This window comes from Microtus oregoni, unplaced genomic scaffold, assembly GCF_018167655.1.
Source record: "Microtus oregoni isolate MIOR12 unplaced genomic scaffold, Mior012 000054F_ref0000373, whole genome shotgun sequence".
Lineage (NCBI taxonomy): Eukaryota > Metazoa > Chordata > Mammalia > Rodentia > Cricetidae > Microtus > Microtus oregoni.
The window spans coordinates 230,882-241,895 of record NW_024543830.1 but is presented as its reverse complement, the minus strand read 5'-3'; the positions used below and the strand labels follow the sequence as shown (position 1 = coordinate 241,895).

The 11,014-nt window shown below is 42.6% G+C and overlaps 1 protein-coding gene across 1 annotated transcript; it reads left to right on the top strand.

The window, feature by feature from the left end:
• The first annotated feature begins 4,490 nt into the window (after positions 1–4,490).
• LOC121437726 (late cornified envelope protein 3D-like) lies at positions 4,491–4,811 on the top strand. Its single transcript, XM_041637798.1, has one exon. The coding sequence runs from the start codon at positions 4,491–4,493 to the stop codon at positions 4,809–4,811; it is 321 nt and encodes a 106-aa protein (XP_041493732.1).
• Positions 4,812–11,014: the final 6,203 nt, after the last annotated feature.

Genomic DNA, 11,014 nt, shown 5'->3' with positions numbered 1-11,014 from the left:
AAGGGCAGCAACAGGAGCAGTTCAATGGCTGGTCAATCACAAGGCTTCTGGGTGACTCAGTGGGGAGAAGAAACTGCTAATTCCTGTGAGCCAGTCAGGCACTGAAGCCATGAGCTGGGGAAAGAGCCTGACCCTGGTGGGCTGTGTCACCAGGGCTGTCTGACTGGCTTCTGTGACCATGTGACACACATTTATGTAGATTCTGAACAATCATGCACAGTCTGTGACTGCTCAAGCTGTTGGTCCTTCTTAGCTACCCTGATTTGGGCAAATACAGTTAATGTGATCTCACCTTGCACATCACGCCACAGATACATCCAGAAGACACTCGTGTTTCGAAAAATATACTTCTGTATAAACGTAGAAAACTTCAGACAGGACATCAGTTCCGTGTGTGAGGTCGCTGAGACAGGGCCTCACAACAAAATAAAGGGAAGCTAAAAACAGGGAATCATTTCCACAGAAACAGAGAAGTGACTTAACAAAAGTCAGTAGCAATCCATCAAAAAAAAGTTTCAACAAATAAATAGCAAAAAGGCACATCTTCCATTTGAGAAAGGCAGAAAAGCCTTATGACTAACAAGCTGCGCAGTGAAAATGAGCCCTTGGTTCCCAGGATGGAGAGCAGTTCAGATATAGAGCTATGATGCTTAGTGCCCAAAGTTAGACCTAGAATACATTCCAAACAAAGATACTAAGTTCAGATGTAGATCTATGATGCTTAGTGCCCAAAGTTAGACCTAGAATACATTCCAAACAAAGATACTAAGTTCAGATGTAGATCTATGATGCTTAGTGCCCAAAGTTAGACCTAGAATACATTCCAAACAAAGATACTAAGGTAGTTTACTGGAGGAGGGATGTGTTAGCATGGATGGGAGAATGTGCCACAAGACCCCACCCCTAGATGGAGAGCTACAGGCAATCAATGGCTGCTGAGGGAGGTAAAATCAGATGTTTTGTTTTGTCTTTTGTGTGTTTTTCCATTTTCCTTTTTCTCCCTAAGGGCTGAGACCCAATCCTAATCAGTCATATCTAAACAAACGAGAATCTAGGCAATAAGAGGTGAGCTCAGTAAATTGTGTGTGTGTATGGGGGTGGCGGTGGTACGTGAATATATGAACATGATGGGGTCATGAATTTGAGAGAGGATAGTCATGGTCACGGGACAAGGGAGGAACTGGAAGAGAGTGTGGAAAGGATTCAAATGAAGCAAACACACTGATCTCATTTGGAAATCTTCAAACAAAATAAAATAACACAAAATTTTTAAAAAGGTGCTGAAGCAATTGGGCGTCTTTATGTTAAGCAAAACATATTTAGTACTGTATGTTTATACATTTATACACATATTTCATATATGTATATATATGAAAGGCATGGATAATAGATCAATGTATAAAACAAAAACACTTCTAAAATATAATAAAGGACATAATTCTGTGACTTTAGTTATGTAATTCTTAAATGGTAATTTTTCATATATGACAAAAAAGTCATAGTTCAAAAGCAAAATACTGAACTTCACAATTAAAACTACTGAGGTAGTGGTACGTGATTCAACATGCCTGTAGTGGTATATTACTAATTTCAGTACTCTTGAGACTGAAGCAGAAAGATCTTGTGTTTGAGGCCACCTTAGGTTACAATGAAAAGAGAGCAAAGAACAAACTAAATAATTAAAACTTCTGCTTTGCAAGTGACTGTTGGAGAATACATAATTAAAACTCACAGGTTCAAAAACTTGCAAAGCACAAATCTGACTGAAGGCTTGAGTCTAGAATATTCTAAAAGCAGCAAAACACATTAATAACAAAGCAATCTGATTAAAATGGGAAATATTGAAAGAGAATGATATTTCAACGAAGATGATCCATGGATGACAAATCAGCTCGGGGCCTTACTCATTAGGGAAATGCAATCAGGAGCGAAATGACAGATGAACTGCACAGGTCACCAGCTAAACTAAAGCTCTTACCTGACAGTGTGGAATCCTGCCGAGGCTGGGGAGTGGCTAGCTTCAGCCACTGCTGGCAGGAAGATAAAATTTTACTGCCATAATGGACGCTTCTTTTAAAGTGTCCTTACCAAATTAAACATATGCTCGCTGTTTCTAAAATTTAGTATTTATTCAAGGAAAACAAAAGTCATAGTCATAGGAAATCTCAGTGCTGATATGTGTAGTGCTTAATTGTTTCAAACTCAAAGCCTATTGAATGATATTCAACTTGTGAATGGATTAAGGAACAACATGGTGTGTGTATGTATATATGTATATATATGTGTGTACATACATAGACATATATGCATATATACATATACACAATGAAATGCTATTTAACAATGAAGAAGGAAACTATCGATTTATAAAACAACAGGAATGAAACTAAGCACAAGAAACAATACTTTAAGTGCTACTCTCTTCTTCCCCACACCCCTGCTACAGACACATGCGCAGGAACACACACACACACACACACACACACAGCAAATGAGTTAATATAGAAACAAAATGCCTGTGTCCAGCCAAAGAAACAAGGAAGAGTCAAGACAACTGATAGGGTGGGAAATATATGTGAATGATACACCCTCTGAAGAGTTAATATGCTAGAATATTAAGAATGTAAAAATCTCAGCTGGGCGATGGTGGTGCACACCTTTAATCCCAGAACTCGGGAGGCAGAGGTAGATTTTGAGGTCAGCCTGCTCCACAAGAGCTAGTTCCAGGACAGAAAGAATTGTCTCAAAGAAAAAACAAAAACAAAAAACAAAAAACAAGAAACAAAACAAAATAAAACAAAACAAAACAATGCAAAGATCTCAATAGCAAAGAATAAAAGCGAACTAGGCTTTAAAATGGAGGTTTTATCCCTAATTACCAAAGAAATGCAAATTAAAGGCACAATAAGACCTAAGCTCACACTTGTTAGAATGGCTATTACTAAAGATGCAAGAGAAAACAAACATTGCCTATAATTTGGGGTGGGAGAAGAATACTATTGGAAATGTAAAGTGTCTCAGCCTTTATAAATGATAGTATAAAGGTTCTGAAAAACTTAAAAATTAGCTTCTGTGTGATCCTCAATATCACCAGGTGTGTGTATATCCAAAGGGAAGAGATGTTCATACACTGAAAAGATATATACACCCTATGTTTGTTGCAACACCATTTGTAAGAGCCATAATAAAGAATCTGCTTAAATGTATATCTGTGGATGAATGCTTGTAGAAAATGGGGCATATGTAAGCCTTAAAAAGTAGGTAAATCCTGTTATTCTGTGACACCATGAATGAATGATCCAGGAAGATATTATATTAAGTGAAATAAATCATGGACAGAAAGGTCAGTTTTTCATGATGTCATTTGCATTTGGATTCTAGAATGAATTGCACTTGCGGACACAGAATGTAGGATGGGGGTTGCCAGATACTTGGAGTGCGATGAGGAGACTGAGAAGACCTTCCTTCTTAAATAACAAAAGTTGTGAGTCTTGTCACTTCTAGAGTGCTAGGTCCCCCCTCTGTAACTGGTTCCAGGTGTCTTTCTGTGCCCTTGTTGTACACATGACATCCCTATGGGACAGTCCTTTCTCTGCTGCCACTCTCAGAAGATGCCTGAAGGTCCCTTCATATCAAACTTTGGTCTGCAGTGCAAGGTGGGCTTGACTTATAAAGGCCAGGGCTTTACGCTTGAACTCTTTGTAGGTGCATCCAGGTTAGCACTGGTCTTATCAGATCAAACGCATCTAATGTCTGAGTGAAGGGTGTGCAGTATACATCTTCACGTTAACACTGTTGAGTGACAAAACAGGGTTAGGCTTGTGAATGAATGGGCAAAGCTGAGAATGTCCGGGGAAGAACAAAAGGAAGTGATTTTGCAGTCACAAGTCCCTCCTGGTTCCACCTTATGAGTTCTTTAGGCACGTGCACAGGAAAGCCCTGGAGGCCATCACTGGGAAGTGGCTAGCACTGTCACCTCCTCCATTGTGAAAACAGCAGCATGCTTGGGTGATGCTTCACAAGCTCTACACAGAATAAAAAGGCTTCTGCCCCGGACTCCTCATCCACAGCCTGCTCAGAATCTCTCCACTCTCCGTTGCATCTGGTACGTGACCATGTGGGACCATTTCATCATGTGGGAGTGTGTGGGACAGACAAGCAAGATCTAAACCAGAACCTTAGGAAGAGGCCCACAATGGGTAGTGGTAGGCTGGGGGGAGGTAATGGCGAGGGAGGAAGGAGTCTTGGTGTTGGTCAGGGAGCTTTTGTTCCGAGTGTATTGTTAGAGATGCATGCTGATCTCTCTGACAGTCATGGTCTGTACAGTTGGATGTGTGCCTCCATGTTCCTCTTTACTTCATAGAAATCTTGGTTTTTGAAGCCAATAGGTCATGGGAGACCTGTGTGTGACAGACTAGGTCAATTGATGCTCACCGGAAGCCTCTTTACAATGTTTCTATTATACTTTTCTAGGTCAAATTCCTTCCGAGATGTCCTGCCAGCAGAACCAGAAGCAGTGCGAGCCTCCTCCCAAGTGCTCCTCCCCCAAGTGCCCCCCTAAGAGCACAGCACAGTGTCTGCCTGCAGCCTCCTCCTGCTGTGCTACAAGCTCTGGGGGCTGCAGTGTCCCCAGCTCTGAGGGAGGCTGCTTCCTGAGCCACCACAGGCGCAGGTCCCACAGATGCAGGCACAGGAGCTCCAGTTCCTGTGGCCGTGGCAGTTCCTGTGACCGTGGCAGTTCCTGTGACCGTGGCAGTGGTCAGCAGTCTGGAGGCTCAGGCTGTGGCCACAGCTCTGGGGGCTGCTGCTGACCTGGATCCTGAGACTGAGACAAGAGAGTTTGGAGGAAACCAAGAGTACCGAGCAGTAGCCCCATCTTGGCTCATTCTTTCTCAGTCATCCTAATTTCTCTTGGGCTAAGTGTTCTTGGCCTCTTCTTGTAGCTTTCCCAAAAAGCCTGGTTACCTTGCAATTCTTGCCATCACCTGTATCTGGCCATGTAGGCAAATAAAACTTTTTAACAATACTTGAGTGTTACCTTTCCCTTGATTTATTCCACCAAAGGCTGCTCACTAGGTGTTTCCTTTCTTTAGCTTCAGAATGAAGAAATCATGCCTTGGATTCTTCTTCATACTGAGGGATTATGTGGGAACTTCCAGGATAGGGAGTGGACAATGGTGTATACTTTGTCACTTGTATTTTAAATACACGTTGATTGGCCAGTAGCCAGGCAGGAACTATAGGTGGGGTGACTAGAATTCTGGGAAGAGGGAAGTTGCAGTCTGCAGTCGTCACCCAGACACAGAGGAAGCAAGATGTGACTGCCTCGCTAAAAAAGGTACCAAGCCATGTGGCTAACACAGACAAGAATTATGGGCTAATATAAGTTATAAGAGTTAATAAGATGCCTGAGCCAGATTGATGATTATATTAAATATCAACATAGAACCTTTGTCCGGCAACAGATGGAAACAGAGGCAGAGTTCCACATCAGAGCACTGGACTGAGCTCCCAAGTTCCAATTGAAGAGTAGAAGAAAGGATAATATGAGCAAAGAGGTCAAGACCATGAAGGGGTTCATCCACTGAAACAGTTTACCTGACAGGAACTCACCAGCTACAGTGGAACTGTGAAGGAACAAGCATAGGACCAAGCTAGTCACTCTGAATGTGGTTGACAGCTGTATGGCTGGGGCAGACTGAGGGTCAGTGGCACTGGGATTTGTCTCTGCTGCATGTACTGGCTTTTTGGGATCCTATTCTCTTTGGATATATACCTTGCTCAGCCCAGATGTAGTGGGCAGGGCCTTAGGATTGGAGGGGGATGTAGTAGGAGGATGCATGGAGGGAATGGGAAGAGAGTAGGGAGTGGGAATTTGGGTTGGTATTTTTTAAAAATAATAAATAAGTAAGCCTGAGTTAATAGGCCAATCAGTTTATAATTAATATAGACCTCTATGTTTTGGAACTTAATGATTGCGGGAACCGAGCAGGACAGAAACCCCTGTCAACAGAAGGGGAGAAGTGTTAGAGGGTTTCCAAAGAACCTTGTGGGGAAAGGGCTGGCTTTTCGTCTGTAGCTTGAGGCTCGGCACTATTTGAACTAATTTTAGAAAGGTGCCCAGACCTTGCCTACAGTCACAGTTGGAATTGTTGTGTATAATTTGAGACTGGGCATGGAGGCTCTAGGCTAAGGATAAAATCCATGTCAAGTGTTGGGAATTTAAGTCAGATAAAATACCTTGAATAGCTTTGCTTTTTCATTTTCTCTAAAAGCCAGCTGGAAATTTACGTATTAATATCCTTGCACACATACCTTTTTTATGTAAGAGAAGGAACCACACCCAATGGTAGTCTATGCCTGAGACAGAGTATTCTGAGAGAGTGGCCACAGACATGGAACTTCCATCTGAGCAGGATGGAAGATCCACATGATAGGCTTCATGACCTCAAGATGCTCTTCTGGAATACTCTACAGAGTCAGAATTAAAACACATCGCAGACAAAAGGGAGAGAATGGAAAAACTCTATTTGAGAACATATGGCCTCTCATTTGGTTCTATTGAACACCTAGAACCATAAACACTCGCGAATCTGTTGGTTCACCTAGAGCTCAGGGGAACCATGTGCATTTCATGGTGGATAAACAAAGATTCATCAGTCAAGTTCCAGCTGCACACAGCAGCAGGGAAGATTAGCAGGTCAAAGCCCAGCTCTGCAGACTCAACAGCCGAGCAAAGCATCTAACCTCTGTGTCTACTCCCCTCACCCAAAACAAGAGACTCAGTTCCCTTGGAGAACCAAAAGGTTCATGTTAATATATGTAATCATGCCAAACATTGTTTAAATGCTAATTCTTATTGCTTGTTCTTTAATTAAAAACTGAGGAACAAGGCTCAGAGTTCAGAAGCTTCTAAGCCAGACTTGAGCTTCTAAGCACAGTGCACCATTTGGATTCTTGCTGTTGGTAAAGCTAAAGGGGATGAGCTAAGAAAGAAGCAGAGCTAATGACCCGATCTGGCTGGTTATGAGAATATCCATATAATTAATTACATCTAGCCTTGTTGCTAAAAATATTTCCTAATGGATGAAGTCCTTGTGGATAGAAGAAAAGAAGAAAAAATGGTTCTTTGGACTTGATTATGTTATAGACATGGGTCAGAGTTGAAGCAGTGGGACAGGGCTGGGGCACCTCCGGAGATGCCCAGGTTCTTTGTACCAGAACAGAGAAGTGTACCATGGACATATGATTAGAAATAGAAATATTTACTAATAAAGAGAACACTCCAGAAAGTGAGCTAGAGAGTAGGGGCATGCGGTGCTGGCTCTCCGGACCCTTCATCCTCATTTACATAGCACCCACCTTCTCCAGGGTTTGCTTGGAAATTGCATTTGTTTTCTTTCCCATTTTGCTATACATGCTACATATTGCCCATGTAAGGGAGGGGTCCCTGTTGTCACGAATGATGGCTTCATTCATATGCTAATTTTGAGAGCTTACTCTTTATCTCTTTAGTCTCTGGTCACAATTAGGATGCAATCAAAAGCTTGCTCAGCAACCATCAATTCGCTTTATCATCATTTGATCCACAAATAGTTGCCTAGTATCCACAAATGTGCCATATACCATTCTAGGCACTGGGTTACCATGGAAGCAAGGTTCGCATTTCCTTGGAGCAGATGCCCATCTGAGTGAACACTTTCAGTTTGGTACCTGTATTTTTTCTCTATAAGCTGTTGCATTTGTAACCTCTTTGGTAGTAGTCAGCAGTGTAGGGTGGGTAAATCCAGGCCTCAGCATGAGACATGAAAGTTAAGACATGAAAATGCTTAGTTGTATAGAGCTTTGGGAAGTCAGACTGTGACTACTGGATTCTAAGCAGAGTTAGCAGCTTTAGTAATGGGGGAATTCAGCAGACCCTGGTTATTGTTCACATGACATCATCCCGCTTCGTGGAGCATCTAAGTACAAAAGAGGAGACAGGGACAAGACACACCCATGTCTGGTGCTGGTTCCGGAGTTTACAGATTGTTCTCCAAGGTTCTTCTCAAATGTTTAATCCTGGTCTCCAAGTCAGCAGCACACTTCATGTGGTGCCCACAACAGAATCCCCAGCATGTGACCATGCTGCTACTACAGAGGTCACAATTCCAACCCTAGCATCCATGGTAAGCAGCTACGGTGGCTTGGGCAGCAATGCTCTCAGAACTGAGTTCACTGCAGCCACCAGAGCTTGTAGCACTAGGAGGAGGCTGCAGGCAGACACTGTGCTGGGTTCTTTGGGGACATTTGGTCGAGGAACACTTGGGAGGGGTGGACACAGCTGCTGGTTCACTGGCAGGACGTTTCAGCAGAAGTCAATGAGCCTTCTCAAAGTAAAGTAAAATAAAGTAATAAGACAAAACAAAATGCACCAATGTATAAGTTTCAGGCTAGTGTCTTCTCATTCTTAGGTTGGAGATACTTAGCCTTTCATTCAGTCAAGATCTAAAGAAGGGAAATGGGTTGTTTTGGAATCAAATTTTGGTCAAGTGAGCTGTGGCTCTTCCCCCTCTATCTTTCTGGAGAAGGGCATTTGGCATCCTTTTGGGTAACCCTTCGCTTCTGCACTGTACAGGTGATCGTAGACTGCATGTGAACAGTGCCCCCTGTAGGTATTCAGTGCACAAGACATAATACAATGACCCATTGCTTTCCAATAGATCTCATCTCTCTTTGTGAAGAAGGTAAAAATCAGTGAGGATTTGAGGAGTCAGCAAGTGTCTCACTAGACATGAGAGGGAAGGGATGGGATCCCGAGGTCAGTCTCATCAAAGAACGCTGCCATGACTCATAGATCTTCATCTTCATCCCATTCTTCCACTGTTGCCTACCATCCACCAGGGCAAATTGATTTGAGCTGAATGCTATTTTCATCTAACTTTAATTATTACCCCAATGATAAATTATCCATTGGTTCCAATACAAATGTTGTAGATGCTACAGAAAGAGTAACGCAGAATTGTTTTTTGAGACAGATTTTCTCTGTCTAACAGTCCTGGCTGTCCTGGAACTTGTTTTGTAGACCAGGCTGGCCTCAAACTCACAGAGATTTGCCTGTTTCTGCCTCCCGAGTGCTGGGATTAGAGGTATGTGCCACCATTGCCAGGCCAGAATAATGTATTTTTAAATAACATTAATTTCTCTTGTATTAACCTTCCCCCTTTCTTTGTTCTTCACTTTGAGCATGTGCAATACTGAGAGTTCCTTAAAGAGTCCTGTAGAGTTATTCAGTTGGTGATGTAGCTCAGTTGGTAGGGTGTCTGCTATACATGTATAAGACCGTGAATTTTGTCCCTAGTGCCACAAGAAAGAGATTCCATAGAGTACAAAGAAGGAAATGAGCATTCCAGACAGAGAGCTGGTGAAAGGCTGGGACGTGGAGGAATGTCTCAGGATCATGCTTCAGTCTATGCGATGGAGTCCTTGAACTCTGCCACAATCAGCCTCAGGACTAAGCTGGAAGTGACGTTGACTCCATGTCCCCAACGTTCTTATCTCAAACTTTACTTGGAGATGCTGCAATAAATGTAGTTAAGTCCAAAGAATAACAGTGAGCATCTGTGAAATGCAAGACTAAGTGGTGAGGCTGAGAGGAAAGTTTAAAAAACAAAGTCTGTTTCCAGACAAATAGTACGAGCACCAAATCCAGTGGTGATGAGTATTGCTGAAGAAGAAATTCAGGTCACTTGTGATGCTCTGTAGTTTGGGTTCAGAGCGGCCTGCAACAGTAATATTTTTACTTTTTGGTCACATCTTCTCTTTAAGTATAAGCACAGGCCATTTACAATCCAAATTTAGGTAATTTGGGGTCTTTACTGGGCAAGAACCAAGACATAACACATGGTACCTAGATTAGTTAGGAGCCCAGTGATTAAAATGTGCCAGAGACACCTGTTCGAGTTGTCATGGAACACACACAGACTTCCTGCTGGCTTTCCTATTGGAGGATATCATTCCAGACCCATCCAGGAGAAGGTGAGTCATTATCCCCTCCCTGCACAGAGGACAGACAGGAAGAGAAGACATCCGGTGAGGACAGAAGACTGAGTCATCAGAGCTCTGGGCAATCCCAGATAGAACATCATCATGGTTCTGGCACTGTGTGACCAGCAGAGAAATTGTGAAGACTGAACCTGGTTCAGCTGATTGGACCTTTGGAAGAGTTCATCATCTGGCTTTGCTACTTGACCTAATAGGAGCACACAATGCAGGTTTACATTCAGAAGTGTGTTTCTGCCAAGGTACATCAGTGACACACTAATAGACAAGACTATGAATTTCCATGCAAATCTACATGATAATTGACAAGTCATTTCCCTTCCAGTCAGATCAGCATGCTGTATATGCTACAGAAATACCTCGTCATGGGTTCTTACATAACATGGAATTTTAGGTAATCTGTTCTGTACCCATAAATGCAAAAATGAATGCTGAAACACACACACACACACACACACACACACACACAGAGAGAGAGAGAGAGAGAGAGAGAGAGAGAGAGAGAGAGAGAGAGAGAGAAACAGAGAAGCCATACCACTGTTGTGCTGCTGGGAGTCCCTGCAGGTCACATGTCCACCTCTAGAAACTCAAGGTGAAAATCAACAGCAGGACCAAATGAAGGGATATTTCTTTTATTCTCAGAAAAGAAAAAAAAAACTGCCTAAAATGTGGAGGGGAAAGACGACACTCCAGTTAATTCTTATTAGCACTGGGAAGATACTATTTGAAGTGAAGGCTCATGTTGAATTAAACTGGATTAGGCTGGGGTGGTGGTGGTGGTGGTGGTGGTGGTGATTGTGTGTGTGTGTGTGTGTGTGTGTGTGTGTGTGTGTTAATTTCACTGATTAAAGTGAGTGACAGATCCTAGTGCACGAGATGGCAACTCTTGGGATAGAGTGTGAGTTTCTGCTTATCTTTATACCAAGTGCTGTTTTGGAGTCTTTCATATCTAAATCAAAAGATGAGTGTCACA

Bases quoted from the DNA above. Each gene is read 5' to 3' on its own strand.
- LOC121437726 (XM_041637798.1), top strand. From the start codon at position 4,491: ATGTCCTGCCAGCAGAACCAGAAGCAGTGCGAGCCTCCTCCCAAGTGC.